Source organism: Populus trichocarpa, chromosome 1 (genome assembly GCF_000002775.5).
Source record: "Populus trichocarpa isolate Nisqually-1 chromosome 1, P.trichocarpa_v4.1, whole genome shotgun sequence".
Lineage (NCBI taxonomy): Eukaryota > Viridiplantae > Streptophyta > Magnoliopsida > Malpighiales > Salicaceae > Populus > Populus trichocarpa.
In genome coordinates this window covers 42,421,976-42,441,273 of record NC_037285.2, presented here as the reverse complement: position 1 = coordinate 42,441,273, position 19,298 = coordinate 42,421,976, and the positions used below count along the sequence as shown (strand labels likewise).

General features: G+C 33.9%; 1 protein-coding gene across 1 annotated transcript; it reads left to right on the top strand.

Annotated features, from left to right (window-relative positions):
* The first annotated feature begins 7,498 nt into the window (after positions 1 to 7,498).
* Positions 7,499 to 18,051, top strand: LOC18095571 (uncharacterized). The gene is made up of 12 exons (XM_006370181.3): positions 7,499 to 7,803; positions 8,704 to 8,768; positions 9,852 to 9,950; positions 10,901 to 11,033; positions 11,373 to 11,432; positions 12,162 to 12,221; positions 12,850 to 12,972; positions 13,523 to 13,594; positions 14,494 to 14,631; positions 16,020 to 16,175; positions 17,281 to 17,385; positions 17,925 to 18,051. The coding sequence occupies exons 1-12, from the start codon at positions 7,579 to 7,581 to the stop codon at positions 17,952 to 17,954; spliced, it is 1,266 nt and encodes a 421-aa protein (XP_006370243.3). The 5' UTR covers positions 7,499 to 7,578; the 3' UTR covers positions 17,955 to 18,051.
* The last annotated feature ends 1,247 nt before the right edge of the window (positions 18,052 to 19,298 follow it).

Below are 19,298 nucleotides of genomic sequence, written 5' to 3'. Positions count from 1 at the left end.
TATAATTCTCGACTCCATTTATTTCCTGGAAAGCTAAGATCAAGATGGAGCGGTCCTTTTATTGTGAAACATGTGTATCCATATGGGGCCTGTGATATCGAGAATCCAAAGAATGACAATGTTTTCAAGGTAAATGGACATCGTTTGAAAGTTTACTTTGACAATTTTTCAGTTGAAAATGACTCTATTAAATTGAGTGATCCTGTATATAAAGAATGATTCTTTTTCTCACATTATTTTGTGTTTTGTTTTGGTGTGAATTTTGTTTTGCTAGTCTCTCTCACCCCGGTCAAATGGCGGATAACGGTACTCCGTGACTTCAGTCGGTTCTTTCAGTTTCCCATAATAACTGATATTTGTATATATTGTGCAATTCTTGGCTCTTGCTCTCTTCTTTGAATCTCTTCTCTAATTCTCATTTGAAAATGGACACCACTCTTGAAAAATTAAAAAAGTACTTTCTCGCTCTGCCTCAGAATGCGATTACAAAAATTTACCGTGCTAGGTGTGCAAGATTGAGGTTGTTAATGAATCATGGAATTCCTGAAGATATTCGTTGGCTGATTGAAGCAAAGGTCCGATTATCAGGTGAGTCCTCTAATTCTTTCATTTCACACATGCCTGGAACAGGTAAAAGCACTTTTGCAAAGAAACGTCGTGCAAAACGACTGAAAGTCTGTCACCGATGTGCTAGATGGACTTGTAATGCAACATGTCGTTCTTTAGGAATGATATCTATAAATCGTGAAGATAAAATACAATTCATTAAGGATGGCCTGAGTAAGGGGTCTTTAGATAATCTTCTATTAACCCTTGAGACGCATCCTAGTGGAGATGTGCATCGTGCAATTCATGATTTATGACCCCATTTTCATAAAGAACATGATCGACTTAGTCTTGGGAATCTGACTAAAAAAAACCCTGTTTGCCAGTTTTTAAGAAAACTGGATGGGAAGCCTATCCCCGACCCATAGAGGGCGTTTAAGCCGTTCTTGGACGTAAAACCAAGGGAAGATGTGAGCCACAATCACAACTACCTGTACATACACATGCTTTTCAAAATAAATAAATAAATAAATAAATACATAAAGAGAGAGAGAGAGTGTGAGACTCCAGCTGGTCTACATATAGGGGTATGATTGCATCTTCAATTTCTCATCTATAAAATCTTCTCTTCCTTCCCCTCATTTCTACTCAACCCTTACACTAGACAGATATAGAAGTGTGTAGAAATGGCAGGTCCCTCAAGTTATCACATAAAAAATATTTGTGTTTTCGGTGGATCCAGTCCTAGGAAGGAAATAACATTCTTAGAAGCAGCAAATCATCTTGGTCAGGTCCTAGCTGAGAGAAAGATTCATTTAGTGTATGGGGGAGGCAACCTTGGGTTAATGGGGGGTGTGTCAATAACTGCATTTTTAGGAGGTAGTCAAGTCTTGGGGGTCGTCCCCAAAGCTTTAGCAAAAGGGAACTTCATTGGGAAAACAATTGGAGAGGAATTACAGGTCTCCACAATGTTTGATCGAATGAATACAATGTTTAACCATGCTGATGCCTTCATTGCCTTACCAGGTGGTCTGGGCACATTGGAAGAGATCTTTCATATTTCCTCTTGGGCCCAACTGCACATTCACCATAAACCTATAGGTTTGCTCAATGTTAATGGTTTTTATGATAATTTGTTGTCTTTTCTTGATCAAGCTGTGGAACAGGAATTTCTAACATCTTCGGCACGACAAATCATAATCTCTGCTGCTACTGCTGAACAATTGATCGACCAACTACAATCTTTCACCCCTGTAATTGATCCTTCCATGAGTCGCATAAATTGGTCAACTACAGAAAGCCGTAAAAAGCTTAGATTGGATTTGAGCCTTCGTTTGTGAATCCTTGTGTCTTTTGGTTTTATTAATAGCATATTATTTTGTGTTGTTATTTCTTATATTTGTTTAAGTGTGTTTCAGGTTTGTCAGTGTTCGTTGTTTCAGGTGATGTCTTTTATACTCTATCTTTCTACCTTAGGACATTGAGGACAATGTCTCGTTTTAGTTGGGGGGAGAGGGTAGTAGTATTTAAAAAAAAAAAAAACTTACTAACTGTTTTTGTTATTATTAAAGTCATTTGACAAAACTGTTATTACTAGGATGGCAGAGTAAGGAGGAATTTTAGTGACTCTTGAGACGCATCTTAGTAAACATTTTCTAATGGTTATTTGCAATATTCATAACAAGGCCTATTAGAATACTTCTTGAAATATTCAGGTTTACAAACTCTCGCATTATTATCACTTGATTCTGCTCATATACTCATTTAACAAGTATTTTTAAACCTTCATTTTCACACACACACTGTAACATATGATTGTGGGTTGCATATTGGATTATTACATTATTTATGTTCTTTTGTTAAAGGTAACAACTAAGGGATAGGGATAGTATATAATTTTCAAAAAAAAAAGAAAAGAAGAAAAAAAAGAAAAGAAATAAAGAAATAAAAAATGATGATAATAAAAACGTAGATAAGTTTGGTTTCGTAGCCTCCCTAACTTAAGCAATTAAGCCCGAAGGGGTGTTTTAACACCTAATACCCTAAAGTCAACTGACTTGAGAGCTATTGGCCCAAAGCTTGTTACATGGGTTAAGGAGAAAAGCTTAAGGGAATCAAACATTGCACTATCTACGTATCAGTATCTGCAACCCGAGTTACTAAGCTCGTAGGGGTGTCTCAACACCTAATGCCCTAAGACCAACTGGTCTGGGAGTCATTAGCCGAAAACTCGTTACATGGGTTAAAGATGCATTGTGTTTTAAGTATATGTATATATATATTGAAAAAAAAGACGAAAAAAAAGAAAAAAAAGAAAAAAAGAAAAAAAAGAATATAATAATCCCAACCCAAGGAAGTTAACCTTAAAAATTAGAACAGAATATTGTTTTCTTCCAATAAAAGCCCCATCATCTATGTTTTATACATTAAGCACATAAAAAGAAAGGTTTAATAATATTTTGTTTAAGAGGTACTGAGCAGATATATAAATTTAATGAGAGTTTGTTTATCTGGATAGATTAATAGAAGTTGAATGATGAATGCCTTGCTTTGTGAAGTTGCAAATTGTTTTTCTATTTTAACGCTTTGATTACTAGGGACTAGTAATAAGCTGGTTGGGGGGTGTGATTAGTACTTAAAAGTGCATTTTTATCAAGGTTTTATATCGTCATTTTGCACTTGAAGTATCAATAACTCCTTAACTAAAGCATGTTTTATAATAACATATCTAATAATATAAGATACCTTTAATTTATGGTAAATGTTCATCTTAAATGCAAGCCTATCACATAAATGAAAGAATTGATTGATGAGTTGAAGTACTGAAATTGAAAGGACAAATAGATGGCCAAACTTAGAAAAGAGATGTTGGTGCAGTCCAAACTGGAACATTGTTCGGTAATCGGGTCATATCTGAAGCTGTAGATCTCGGATTTAGGTCTACTTTATATGGATGGAAAGCTAATACATAGGCCTACAACTTTCATGGGGAGCCCAAGATTTAACAAGGCCGTTTTCAAGTCCAAATTGTAGCAACAACGAAGAAGTCCGAATCTGTCCTGCAGCCCAGACACTGTTCAGTGTTCAGCCCATATCTCGAGTTCTAGAAGTCCAAATGATCTCAAATTTTTACCCTGGAACGATGAGACAATTTTCTAGAACTTTCATGGTTTAAGTCTGTTCAAATTATGACGTTATCAATGACGTTTTGGGCAGACAAGAAGATAAGAATTGTCATCAAGTCAAGATGTGGCCACCCATTCATCAATTAGTCAACAAATCAATAGTTCCGAATTTTGGCCTATAAAAGGAGGCATTTGCCATGTATTTAGGCATCTTAGTGTTCAGATCAAGATCATGCTCTTGCTCTCTCTTTATATTTTGTAATGCTTAAGTTTTGCTTATATTAATTTCTTGCTTATGCTTTTCATTTCCTTTCCTTGTTTCTTTATGTTTCTTTCTTTCATTATGTGTTGCTAAGTTAATTATGTCAAGGTGAAAAGGGTACACTAATGGTGTAAGAATAAGTATAATATAAACTTAACATGGACCTTAATGTTGGATACTAACATGCTTTATATTTGTTATCTTGTTCACTTTTAATACTTTGCTTGTTAAATGGTTAATCTAGATTTATGTTGTATAACACTTGGTACAACAAATACTTGGCACTTTCATAGCCCATACTGTATGGTATAACCGACACCTGAGCTATGAAAGGAACTTGATTTGTTGTTAACATAAGTTATAATCATGAATGCCTGACAACATTTACAAGTATTAGCATTATTCGAATAAGATAACTAATGTAATCATGTTAACAATTTATAATCTGATTGGAACCTCTTTTGTGTGTGGTTTCCAATTGAATAAAAAGAGTTTATACTATACTTGTTTGAAATACCATTAGTGGATCCTCTAACCTTGACATTTGTTGTTATCATTGTTTAATCCTTACGTTAATCTTCCATCTCAAAGTTCTCATCAACTTCTTCCTCTTCTTCTTCACTATTATTATTATTGTTGTTATTGTTGTTGTTGTATTATTGTTATCTATAATTTATACAATTAACCTCCCTGTGGTTCGACCCCGGTCTTACCGGGTTATTTATTACTTCGACACTCCTGCACTTGGGAGAAGACATCAATCTTTTGGTCGTGTCACCCATCTCCCCTCATCGTGAAACCACCAACTAGCAACTACGACACCATCCCTTTCTCTTTCCACCGTGACAATAAAAGACTCTTCACCCGTGAGTCTCTTTTATATTCTTAACTACCACTTCCATAACCATCATCCATAATCAACACTTAGAGGTATGTTAAACACTCCCCTCATATCAATTTCATAGGGTTTGTGCTAATTATTGATTTTGATTATTTTAAGGTTTAAAATCAGGGTTTCTTAGGATGATTTAGGGTTCTTATAAATTAGGTTTAAATTATATTAATTAGCTATAAAATAAATTAATTTGAGTTATTGATTTTGCTATTTATGAAGAAAATCGATGAATTTAGATTGTTGTCGATTGCGAATTAGAGTTTGAGGTTTTTTGGTTAAATTACTGATTTTATCGAATTATGTATAAATTATGTTAATTAGTTATGAAATACATTAATTAAATTGATAATTTCATTATTTATGGAGAAAAATAAATTTGAGTTTTTGTTGATTATGTTATGTTTAGGGTTTATAGTTTTTTAGGTTAATTTAGAATTTTATCGAGTTTGGTATAAATTATGTTAATTAGCTATGAAATACATCAATTGAGTTGATAAGTTTTTATTTATAGAGAAATTTGGTGGATTTGGGTTTTTGTTAATTATGTTACTGTTTAGGGTTTTGTTGAACAAACAAATAGGCTTGGGTTTTGTTATGTTGTTTAACATAATGTCTCATAGTATTGTAATACTATGCTTTTATGGTGTCACTATTGTTAATACCAATAATTGTATCACTTGCAATAAAGGAAGTAATGAGTTTCCAACTGCTACATTAGATAATTCTCTTGTCGAACTGTCTAGAATGTTATATGATTTAATTAAATGGAATATGTTGAAAATTGAAGTCAAAATTAATTGGAGGATGCATCTAACTCGTTATATCGGTGTACCCATTTGTAATAACATAAGCGTGAATTTAATATTTGGGTTGACCAACTATAATCAATTGCAAATTTAGAGCTTCACTTGAATATTACATCTAGTCAATGAAACTCTTCTAGTATGAAGTTCATTTAGATGCCAAGTTACACTCAAAGAACCACATAAGCATAACGAGAAATTAATCCTTTTAGTGTAGGTGTTTATATAACAAACCTAACATTGACACAAGAAATTGTAGATAAGAAAGCACGATTGGGTATTACATCTGCTTTATATTGTTATGAAGAATTTGAATCAAGTGATGACGAAGATGACCTTCATATTGATAAAATTGAGGAAGATGAGGACAGTGAGTTAATTGATCGACTAAACTCATTCATAAGACTTATCTCTTCTAAATTTGAGGATGTGAGTGAGTATGCCTAAACCACATGTAATGACTGGTTTTGAGTCATAAGAATTCAGGTGTATCGAGTGATGACTTGGATGTTGGAAAAAAACTCAGAAACAAGTTTGAATGTAATATTGTAGTTAAGTAGTGGCATATCAAGAATTCATTGTCATATAAAGTGTAATGTTCAACTAAAACTTAGACACAATTGCAATGTATTCAAGAACTAGTAGGTATATGGTATTTGCGCGAGGGTTTAACCAAATGTAAGATTCATTTGGGATCTCAAAATTAAAAGGTTTACACATGTTGAAACCCATTGGTTTTGCAAAACCACTATTATGAAAAATGACTCATTTCTCATTCTTGGAGTGATGTTGGCAATTATGAAAGACATAATGGTAAAGTTGGGAGGTTAAGTGCTCGAAGCAGCCTTTGTGAATGATGAGATCGTTTTTCATGAACAGGGACATGTAGTCGGGGAGGCAAGTCCATTCACAAGTGATCTAAGTCTACAAGCTGGGGTGATTTAGGTGTTGACCACTCCACGAGTGCTACAAATCCGTCCTCGAGTTGGGTGTGTTAGGGTGTTGCAGACCCGTTCATAAACGCTCTAGACTTGTATACGAGTTGAGATGATTTTTAAAAGTAGTTATACTATATGCTTTAATGCTATAAAATTATGAATTTAGTTTAAATTTAATAAAATTTTCAGTGATTTTTCATTTGAGTTTAATTATAAATTCTGAATTATTAATTTTATTGAATTGTGAATTGAGAAATGTGTTGATTTTTTAATTGTATAGGGTGTTGAACTGTAAATTATGTTTTGTTATTACAATTGTGAATTGTTGAGTTAATTTTTTATAGTAGAAAGTTGAGAGACTTAAAAAACTATCAGATTAGTTTTTTGGTGAGTTGTAGATGTGATATGTGATTTGCTAAACGGTATTATTTTTTTAATTATTTTCTATACCTTATGATTTCTCCTATTTTCTTTATAAATAAACTTTTTATTCTTAGACTAAAAGTTTAGACCTTTATGATTTCTAGTTTGAGCATCATGTTTGTATCTTTGAGCTTAGTTTTGTTTCCCCAAATGAAACCAATTTATCTATTGACTAAAAAAAGATAATGATAAGGAAGTGTCTAAAAGTACGATTAATATTGTGATAATTGTTTTTTATCAAAGTGTTTTTAGTTTGAAATTATATCAAAATGATATCTTTTTATTTTTTAAAATTTATTTTTGATATTAGCACATCAAAACGATCTGAAAACACTAAAAAAATAATTTAAAATAAAAAAAATTAAAATTTTTCAAATACAAAAATAAATATGCTCTAAAATTATTAATTTTTTCATAGATTGATGTCTCAACTTTAATTTTTATTGAATAAGTTGCTCACAAAATCCTACCCTACTCGGTTTGGTTCGGTTAATTACTCCAGCAATGCAGGCTAGGCAGGATATATAACGAGCCCACAAATACATTTCCATTTCCATATTCTATCCTCTGTCTATCCACCTTAGCCATGTCAAGAGGAACAGACCGTCTGATAAAGAGTGCGAAGCAATTCGCTGACTTACAATACAAGCTCTTCACTGCTCGATATGGACAACAATTGATTGACATTTTTGAGTTCCCAATAAAACTTGTCTTGTCTCCTTTCACTCTCGCCTTTGACATTGCGGGCTCTGCTCCTCGTGGGTTTGGTGTCCCTGAACTAATCTCCAAGCTCTCCTATGCTTCTATCTTTGTATAAATTCTCAAGCTTTATTAGTCTTTTATTATTTTGTGCCATTTATGTCATGTACACTGTGTTGGTTTTTGCAAAGTTAGAGACTTTATTGGTTGTTTTTCATTTAACTACTCGTTTACTTAAATGGGCATTCTTGTTTCCCTGGTTAATGATGTTAATGTAAATGAGAAGTTCATAAATTGTAAGTAGGTACTGTGTTAGGGTGAACATTTAAGGATTTGGTTGTTGGTTTTGAGGTAATTTTGTTGTTTGACTCAATTGCTTCTCAGGTTATTTTTCATTTTTGTATAATTTTTGTTTTGGAAGTTGAATGCTATGATTGCTTGCAAGTTCAGTATGTTTGGTGGTAGATTGAGTTTGTGGGTGGTTTTGGGTTTTTTTTTCCCTTTCATGAACAAAGTATGTCCAAGTTTAAATCTTGCGGGGTTGTTTTAGTTTTATTGTGTTGCATTTCTCCTTGGCTTAAATGGGATACCTGGTTTTTGGTCTATTTGTCTCAAGTTGAATTTGTACTTTAGGATTTCATATTGGTGGTTTAAGCTTTGATGATGATTTATTGGCATTTTGGATCATTTGGTTAAAGTGCTAATAATGACTCCTTCCTGAAACTGCAACGTTTTGCTGGAACAATGTACCTTTGTGCAATTTGCTTTTCGTTAAAGAGGTTTTGATGGCAGGACAAAACCTACATCATCTATTTCGTTCACTTCATGTGTGGATAAAATGCAAGCATTTTTTTAAGTCATAAATGGTTGGGAACAACATCCTAGAGATCATTGCTTTTTATGCAATTATTTGTGTTTGCCGAGTAGGCGCACTTTCTTACAATCTCCTTCCCTTTTTTGCTACTTTACTCGTCATTTTGGGTGAACATTAGTTTTCTTATCTTCTTTGCAGGCTATTGCTACTTTGGGGACCTATGATATTGCCTTGGAGATGGGAAAGAAAGTGATATGTCAAAGGTACTGACCCTTGCTTATGTCAATAATTTGTTCAATTCCAGTTTGATAGCACTTTTCATGATAGTATTATGCTATCCGTTGTAATTTATAGAACTTTGGACACTGCTTTCTCCATCTATGTAGTTGAATATCCTTCTTGCTGCTAAATTATGATTTTGTGATGCAATAAGTTAAATTTTTATATTCAATCTAATTTAAAACATCTGATGCTTTGGGAACAACTTTTTCCAAAGCAGCCTTAGAACTTATATTTTTAATATGTCTATATTGCAGAGTGGGTTCCCTTGTTTGTCATCTAAATGATACACTAGATGCCTGTGGATGCAAATTTGCCCTTTCAACTTGCCAGAATGAATTAAATATGATGCACGACTGTGGATAGATTTTTCCCATTTATTAACATTCTGAATCGTTATATCATTCTTGTATTCTAATAGCCTTGTCTTGGTTGTGATGTCCTTCACATGATAATCGAACTATTGTTATAGAAGGCCTCAAGAAGTTTGATGATGAGCCTTCTTTATGGAAAACTCAAAGATGCAACTTATATTAATTAGCGGAACTGTGTAAACTTTGACTAAAAAGTGTGATATTGCATCATATCTAGTTTTCTTTCCATATTGTTCATAATAACATATATATCAAATTGTTCATGTGGGAGTTTTAGGGACACCCGAGCTGAAATATTTGAACTTGCCATTTTTTATCAATTTACTGCACAGATTTATTTTTGACTAGGTGGTGAAAATATTCTTCTCATGAATCACTGAACTTTGTTCTTAAGATTCCTTAGGTGTCTTATTTCTTTATTATTATGGTCCTGTTGTAACTTGTGCTGAGAGTGGGAGTGCCCCCCTTTTTTTCACTGGAAGCAGTGCAGCATACTGTTTCAAAGGACTGAAAATTACTCCTTTATATATATAAAGAATTAAAAAATTATGAAATTTTTTGAATCAAAAGAAGGATGAAGTTGTATCTAATATGGCTTACTATTTATAATCAATCCAGTCTCCTCGAAAAGTGGTAGAAGAACATGTCTTATTAAATTGGTGTGTTGTTTATTTGATTGGCTTGTGCTTGCAGGAATTGTCAGACTTGCAATGGATGGCAGGCATTACAATGTAATATGTGCAAAGGAGTAGGGAAGGTTCATTATCAAGTAAAAAATTACACCTTGAGAAGGTAGTTAATGGGGTAAAGCTCACCAAAATAAAATCTTGTGGTACTAGAGAAAACCAGACTCTCACTGACTGAGCAATATTGATTAAACATGCATCGAAACCTTTTACAGGAGGCTACATAAAACCTGTAATGTGAAAACTGCTATAGTGCATGTATGTGGCGGCACTACAGCCCCACTCTAATAAATTGGCATTACTCTAGTTATGAATTTTCTATCGCTATAGCAGAACACATGACTTGCTACTTGCTAGATTGTTTTTATCTTGTTTCATGACAAACTGTAAATACTTGTTGGGCCTAGTTTTAAAATATGTGGTCAGCTGGAGTTTTTAACCTGGTTGGAACTTGGAATTAAATTATTTTAGTTCTCAAGGACTATTGTTTTGTATAAATGGTAAATGTATCAGGTTTACAGTCAATAGATTGTTGGTTTGAGAATGGAGAGCAGTTACCTAGACCAAATATGTTGAGCTTTGTTGGATAGACTAGGGCCAGCTGGTTACTTTTACCTGATTTAAGCTGCATATTTCATAGTTTTCAAATACCATTATCTAATTTACGGTAAAATATCTCGAGTTTGCAACCAACAAGTTGCAGTTTTGGGGCTTGAGAGCAGTCACTTCATACATGCAATGTAGGATATTCTCAGAGTTCCTTTCCTAGTTCCTAGAATCCTACTTTGAGAAACACAGTGGGCTTCTTATTTTCTATAATTCTGTTCTTCACAGTTGCCTCTTCACCAATCTTACGGAGATTATTTTATGGTAACAAAGCAAATATGCTTGTAGCAAAAGTTATTTTTGATTGGCATCATTACCATTAAAGCGTAATTTACTCTTTTCCAATGAGTTCTGTAACTGAAGGTATAGTGCTCTTGAATTGATCATGTCCCCTTTGTGTTTTTATTTTTTTATTTTTCCCCCCCCCATCTTCTATGGATACTTTTGCAGTGGTGAGAAGGCTACAGCTGAATGCATTGCAGATGCCATTGCTGACAACCGGGCTGAGCTGGTGCACCTTCCCTCCTCCATGGATCTTAACATGCCTTTGCCATCTAAGGACTGTCCAACTTGTGATGGAACAGTAAGACTTATATTGCCAAGCATGTCTATCCAAGTTTCTAAAATATTCTCACCATCCCCGTATATTTTTATTGATATTGGTAGTTTGAACCAGATTCTCTCTGGTTGTAATCAATTTTGGTTTGAAATGCACATCTTCACCTTACAATGTAGCCCCTTTTGATATAGTTCGATAAAATACGCATTTTACCATTCTTGTGACCTATCTTTGTAACACTAATTAATGTAGTGGTGTCCATGGCACATATTGTTCCTACCTTTGAGCACAAGCTGGACCATTTTTCTGTACTTGACAGATGTATGTTATGATCTTTGGGTGCAATATTTATTGATGTTGCAGGGTGTAATGAGCTGCCCTGAATGCAAAAACAAATTACAAGTCAGGATCTCTGCTGATGATGTAAGTTTTTTTTTTTGGTGAATTTGCTGATGCTGGGTTTTTGTTTATTACTTTAATTTGAATACAATCAAGTAGCTCCAGACTTTCAATGAGATCTGCTGAGTTTTTACCAACAACATAGTTGACATTGAAAGGAAACAATCCTTGTAACCGATATCTTATGTTGCTATGCATGGCAGTGCAACTACCTTAAAAATATAAGTCTTTGATTGTTCTAGAGTTAGTCCTGAACTAAAAGCTTGACATATCAAAGCTGTGTTCCATCGTGGAGCTGAATGGCATTACGCTGTAGTGAAATAGCTGTTTTCTGGTGTAGTGATTTTGTGATCCATTTAGATCGAATGGAAATTCTTGAAAAAAAAAAGAGAAGATTGATAATCCCAGATGAATCTGAATGGTTGGCCACCAAGTAATATTCAACAACAGAATTATAGTAAACAAAATGTCATTAAGATAACTGAACATTGAGAGTTGATGACTCAGGGTAAGTGTATTTGGCCAATTATTTGGTTGCACCATTGCTGATAAAACAAAATAATAGCCGCAACAGATAGTAAATTATGAGTGTGCATTCAGATTATTCAGATGTGGTCTATATTCTTGTCAAGTTTCTATTGTTTATGTGTTTGAAAAATCTAGTCACTGGTTTTTATTGGGTTACCCTGTGTGATTTACTTTATTGTTCAATTAATGAAATTATCCATCCTTGTATGGTTTGTCTTTCTGCAGATAATGGAGCCCCCATGGCAAGCCTACAATGTCCTGAGAAAGATGGAGTATCCCTATGAGGCTAGTATAATGCCACCTTGAAGTTTTTGAAGTTTCTTTGCCTCTAGCCTAAGATTTAGAGAGTCTTGTAGCATTATTACTTTAATTAGCCCGCTGGAAACCAGTCATCATAATTATGAATATAAGCCATTTAATTGCCCCATTTATTTATTGTGTTAAATTCCTAGAAAAATATAAGTCATGTTAATTTCTCATCATCATCTCAATGAAATACTTTAATATTATCATGATCAAACTAGTCATCCTTTGACTTCATACATAGTCTTGCATGAATTGGACTATGATACCCATTATGATTTACAAGCAATTGAGAACATTTATTGTCTTCTTCAGATGCGTATAGGATCAATTATGGGTTGGCAGAATGGTCATGGTTAGCCCTAGAATCCTAATTAATGAGATACCTTTGCATCTTCATGGTTTGCTTATATTCCTTTTCTTTTCTGATCTGCTTTTTATGTGGGAGTCTACTCATGTTTGGTGTTTAGATATCCATTGGAGAGTGATCATTATGATTTTTTATCTGATAAATTAGGGGATAGCATGATTTTTGAAGTGGAGGCATGTATATTTGATTTCAGTTTATCATGTTAGAAAATAATATAATTTTGACCCTTCGCTGTTTCAGCATATAGTTGATAGCATGAGAGACCCCAGCATTGCTGCATTTTGGTTGTTTTCCTTTCCTGAGATTATGGGTGGCTTCAACTATGATGGTGATGTCAAACAGAAAATTTGGTGGCAATACAAGGTTCCTAGTCCATTTTGCTTCCTCTGTCTCATCTGTTGGTTGGTGTTGTTTTCTATTTCATTTCCTCATTTTCTTATGGGATGCTGTTCCTTGAAAAGTTCACGCTTCTTTGATTAAGCTTCTGCAACTTTAACCCATGCTAAGGAAAGAAGTGCTGACATGCATATGCTAAATATATTGAATGTTTCATAATCCATTTGAAAAGTCTAAGCTTATATGACATGAACTCTGGAACTTTAGCGCATGCTAAATGTAGAGTTGATGGCATGCATATCATATATTCATTGAACAACACTTGCTAAACAAAGAAGTGACTAATGTGCATCCCTATATGCAGTCTTTTAGCAAGTCATTTCTACACTTCACTTTTTTATTTTTTAAAAAGAATCCGAATCTAAGAAAAAAAATTATCCTATTCCATTCCAAGATATTGAAGTTCTTTTAGGACTGGAAGTCAAACTGGCAGGCCTGTTACATTTGTAGGAGTTTTTCAAAGCTTGATTGTCACAGTTCATTCTTTTAATGGTTTGGTTTTCTGTGTTGAGTTTAGGAATCAATGAGGTATGATCAACTACGAGATATGGTAGCCAAGCGAAATCCTGGTTGGGAGCACTTGCAGGAAGTAAGACTATCTTCTTACTTTAAAAGAATCTAATCGTGAACTTCATTGGCACATTAAATGTGTGATCTTCTTTATGAGATTATTTGGTGCATTTAAGAGGAAAACAAGAGCATATAGTCAAATTCTTTGCTTCCAATCCTCTCTGTGTGCTTGCTATACTCACCTTTCTGGGTTTCCTTGTAAACTGAAAAGATTGCTATTGTTGTATTTATTCTGTGCTGTGGCCACCTTATTTTAGTCAATCCATCTAGAAGCAAATTTCAACTGGTTTTGCTACTTCCCAATTTTGTGGTTCTCCATATTCACAAATGTTTTATCAAAATGGCGGGGCACAAACTTATAAGCTTAAAGCTGAGCGAGGTTCATTGGCATATAGTATAGGGTGTCCTTAATGGTGCAAATTCATAGAATTGCCTGCCAAGCTGTTCTGTTTACACCTTGCTCTGGTATTCAGTCATTAACTCCACAACTCTTTAATGTTCAAGACTAAAGCAACAAAGCTAGCAAGCATATTGAGAAGTAAAACTTGTAGTAATCTACTGACTACTTCCGTTGCTAGTAGCTTAAATAATTTTTGAATGGATTAAATAGCCAACCTGCCCTGATCATTTTATCTATCTGGTATCTACATAATGATTGATTAGGTTTGAGGTCAAAGCCTGGAAGTTGAATCTCTGCATTAGAGAGTATACCGGGGGTTCATCCAGGGGAAGAATTAGTATCTGTCATCTAAAATGTTGGCAGTGTGCATACACACAAATTACAAAACCTACAATGTGTCAAGCTTTTGTTTTTTCATTTTATTTAAACTCTTTCGAGTTTAAATATGTACCTGGTGGAATTGCATATAGTTCATTGTTTTGCTAAAACTGTCATTTGAGTTCATTGATCATTCGCAGGCCCTGATCTCCATAGATCCTGTTCGTGCCAGGGATGATCCTGTTGTTGTGAAAAATGTCCCATACTACAAAGCCAAGAAGACACTGGAGGCAGAGGTCATGAAACTTGATCCACCACCTCGGCCACAAAATTGGGGTGTGAGTATTCGTTGTACCCTATGGTTGCAAACTTCGATGCATGTTCACATTCTAACATATTATTTCAATAGGGAGAGAAAAAAGATTCAATTAGTATCTAAAGCATTGACAATTACATATACAACCCTTCAATAGGTTTCTTTTTTCACTGACTGAGGGTAACTCAATCATCATCCATAAAAAAAAGTGACTGCTCCATAGTTGAAAATGGAGCCCCAAGGAACAAGCACAGTTTCCTTTAGTCCTTGTTTTGAGGTACTTGAAGAACTTGGTGGTACAGATTGGGTCTTGATCAAGCATATTCATGGTGGCACTGACAAAGTACAATTGAGTCTTTGATCAAAGTACAAATTGGTGGAATGGGCACGATTCAGATTATAGTTTCAAATCTTGTTAATCAAATCAACTCAACTAAACTTAATTCCAAACTATTTGGGATTGGTTACATGATTCGCTATCCTACATTCCACCTGGTCTTGGAGGTTAGGACCTATTTTTCAACCAGTCTTTTAGAAATCAGATTCCTTCTTAAAACTTCAATTTGTCATTTGTTTCTCTCTATCCTACCCCTTTTATCCTCTCTACTTGAGTGTAGCTAGCTTCAACCCAAGTCATTTCTGGTCAATCTTTCACCTCTTTCACTTTTTGCTTAGTGCTCGTTTGGCACTGCAGTAGCTTCTGCTTTTCAAATTGCTTTTAGCTTGAAAAAACATTAAATTGATGTTTTTGTAGGTGATTTTCGATGGTTTTGATGTGTTATGTCAAAAATAAAAAACATTATGAAAGAACATCATTTTGATGCATTTTAAATTGAAAAACACTTTTGAAAAGCCTTCACCACAATACCGAACACACATAATACTACCTTTTTTCCTGGCACAGCTAAAGATTTGTGTGGAACATGGCTGAATCATCTTAAATGACCTTTCCATACCTATTCTTTTTGTAGAATGTGTCTGTTCTATCATCTATATCAACATTCTCATTTTAGCTTAGCGTAACTGCCATTACAAATTTCCCACAAAATATCCCCTTCGACTTGATAGGTATCATATGATCTCACCATAGACTAATACACTCAATTTTGTTCAGCTTGCTCTATTTCTGGAGACAAACTCAATTTATACACTCAATTTCTAAATGCCTTGAATCATGTCCCCTTCTCGACTTCAAGCATTACTTCATTTGGCATGTGAACACCTCTTTTGAATATGTCAATTTACACAGAAGTTAATCCATGTGTACTCTTTGAATATGAATTTGCACTGAAAGGGAAAAGAAAAGGGTATTTTGGCAGGCAATTCCTTTGCATGCTTGGAGATGCGATGCATATGGAGTGTCTTGTTTCATTTTGAATGGTGATTGAGCTAATCATGATGCATTGGCAGGAGCTGGACCTTCCACTAAATGCATCATCATGGAACGAGGAGGATCTTAAAAAACCAGAAAAGTTCTATGAGATGACTGTTCTTCTTAATGCACAGAGAGAAATTGCTGATAAAATTTTGGATTCACAATGGGAAACTAAATGGCGTCAAGAAAAGGTTGGTAAAGCTGCCTCTACTCCTACTGTTTAACTTGTCTCATATTTCTCCAAACCTGTGTATATTACTTGCAAAATTTGTATGTACAGCGCACGCACACGCATAATATGTGTGAAATACTGTGGACGACCATACAATAATGATGCATAATATGTGTGAAGGTTAACAAGTATTAAGAAGCTAAACCATTTTGAAATACTGTGGTTTTAGGTGAGAAAAGTTGTTAGCTAAAATAACCCGGCAAGATAAATGAAATCCCAAACGTTCTCTTGGGCCATTAATTCGTGAGAAATTTATGATAAAAAAAATATATGGATAAAGCCATCTAATTATAGCCGGGGGTCCTCTCTCTCGACTGAAGCTGCCATGTCATCATTCTTGTTTTAAAAAGGAACTTGTTTTTTCACGAATTGTGTGAACTCTCTTGTTTGGAGAATTTCCTTTTCCCTGTTATAAAAGAAGCTTGGCACAAAGGGATTGTTTTTGGCTGCTTTATTTAGATTTATTTCCCAAGTCTAATGTTCAAGACTACAAATGTTTTTTCAAGAGAAAAGGGAACATTTATTTATTTATTTTGAAAGAGAGGAGAGAAAACAAGATTTAAAAAAAATTAGTCATAGGAGAAGGAACCTCCAAAACCTGTGCAGAAGTTGAAAAATCAAACAAGGGACTTGCAGTACCATGACCGGTAAAATACTCTAGAAATCTCAGAATGTACACCAGAAAGAATGCAAATTTAAATGTCAACTAATTCATCTCTTTCTTGCCGGTAGGGCAATGTTCTATTATGACCTTCACCTCACCCCTGGCCCAGGGCAAAAAACCCAGCCCCTTTGCATTCGTATTTGACCAATGAAAAGTACTCTGAAGCATAACTTGAAGGAAAGGAGAAAATGTGAACTTTTCGCTTGGATGCGTGGCAAACTCTCTGGATGCTTTTCTGCAATTCCTTAAAGAAATTTATATGCATGTCTGCCTGTGCAATTATATACTCCCAGAGAATAGCTTTACCAATCCATCACAGCTTGTTTGATGCCACCTTTGTTTACTTTGTTATCTAATAAATGCCATTAGTCATCAACATCCTATACAATTTGATTTGCAGTTGAATGAAATGTTGGAGGAGAAGGTGCGGCCATACATTCAAAACATCAGCAATGGTGCCCTTCCCCGTCCTATCCTAATACAATCACAGAAGCAGGATAAAAAGGTTTCCACCCTTCTTTCCCTTTCGCTTTGACTTTATTTGTAAGATCTTTCAATAAATTCTGAAGCGAAGTCCTCTCTCTGTAATTTCTTTTCTGCTGGCATAGAGAAATGGACCTTTGTTTTACACAAAATGAGGTTTTATGATTGTCTTCTTAGTTATTATTTGTATTTAGGATGATTCCCAATAGTAACTTGCTTTAAATAATCTGGAAGATGCCTTGTATGCACATGCATTTATGGCAGAAAGATGGATTTTAAAGCTATTTCTTAATACAATCGACACTCAAAGTGGTTAATAGAGTAGGGTCTTTAGCTGTATTTTTCAACGAAAACTTTTACATTTTGTTTATGTATAATCGCATGCTAGAGATCCAGGGGGAAACTTGGCTTTCAGGAACCTTATATTACCCATAAGCACATTTTCACTTCCTAAAAGCACTAGGTACCGTAGTTGCACGTGAAACTTTAACTAGTCACTGTTCATGCTTATCATGGTGCCCCTGTAATGTTTGCAACTTATTACCTATTTATTTTTTGCAGAGGAGGCAGCGAAGATGGTGGTTTTTCTGATGTTGTTTTAACCATCTTTCCAATGTAGGCAGTGCGGCACATTGTATAATTTGTGTTTCGCATTTTTCTCTTCCAAAATTATACTTTTTTCTTCTTCTTCATAACCTACCTGAGTCTACTCTGCGATTTTTTGTAGTCTTATTTTAAGCAGTACCTTTATCCTCTACCTCTCATCTGTTTTTTGTAGCTACAATTTGTCTATGTTTTTGTTCCCTTAGCCTTGATTAAATGAAATATACTCAATATTTCAGCTGAATGATACTCAATATCTCAATATACTCTATTATTATACAAAGACTTAAGGAAAAGTTGTTTCATTGCAGCAATTAGTTGTTTTATTATACTAATTACAATATTATTTTATTTTTCTGCATGATTTTTATTATATTTTATTATATAAAAACATTGATTTTTTAATTCATGGTTATATTTTTCAGTTGATGTTAAAAAATATATTAATAATACTTAAATGTTAATTCTTTTATATTAAAAAAAAATTAGTTTACCTGCAGCGAAACAAGTTCAATAAACACGTTAATTTTTTTTTTGTATTTAATATGGCTCTCAATGTATTTAATTAAAAGCATGCATATGCTTTTTTTATATATAATTATAATTATATAAAAAAACACATTTGAAAAGATGATATCTTTTTTTGCCAAAAAAATATCTGACTCGTGGCAAAGCACAGGTCAAAAACTAGTTTTTTGAAGAAGGAAACAAAATTAAATTGTATGCAAGTTAATTTAATATGACTTAATTGATTTGGTGAATTTAAAGACAATCCAAACAATATATTTTTACTGATAAAATTTAAGATGATATTTAAAAAAAAAATATTGAGATGGTAATAGATATTGACTCAGGTTAACCTGAGTTAATCTGTCAAATCTACAACCAGATCATGAGACCATGATAATCTCATAAAAAGTAAATTAAAATAAATTATGATGCTTAATTCTTAATCAAATCAATGTTTAAAAAAATCAATTAAAAAAAGAAATAAAACAATTCGGTTTAACCTATCAAACTCATAACCCGGACCATGAGACTGGAATAACCCTGTAGAAAGTAAATCAAGAAAAATCATGAAGTCCAATTCTCAATCAAAACAATGAAATTAAAAAAATAAATTAAAAAATGAACAAAAAAATGACCTAAGTCAATGCGAGTTAACCCGCCAAACTCATAATCAGGGTTATGAGATTATGGTAATCTCATAAAAATCAAACAAAAAATTGACTCAAATCAATCCAGTTTAACTCGCAAAACTCATGATTCAGATTATGAGACTATAATAACCTAATAAAATGTAAATCGAAACACGTTACAAAGCTCAATTAT

Bases quoted from the DNA above. Each gene is read 5' to 3' on its own strand.
- LOC18095571 (XM_006370181.3), top strand. From the start codon at position 7,579: ATGTCAAGAGGAACAGACCGTCTGATAAAGAGTGCGAAGCAATTCGCT. The intron at 7,804-8,703 runs GTATAAATTCTC...TCTTCTTTGCAG, and splicing joins TCTCCTATGCTTCTATCTTT to GCTATTGCTACTTTGGGGAC. The intron at 11,433-12,161 runs GTAAGTTTTTTT...GTCTTTCTGCAG, and splicing joins TCAGGATCTCTGCTGATGAT to ATAATGGAGCCCCCATGGCA.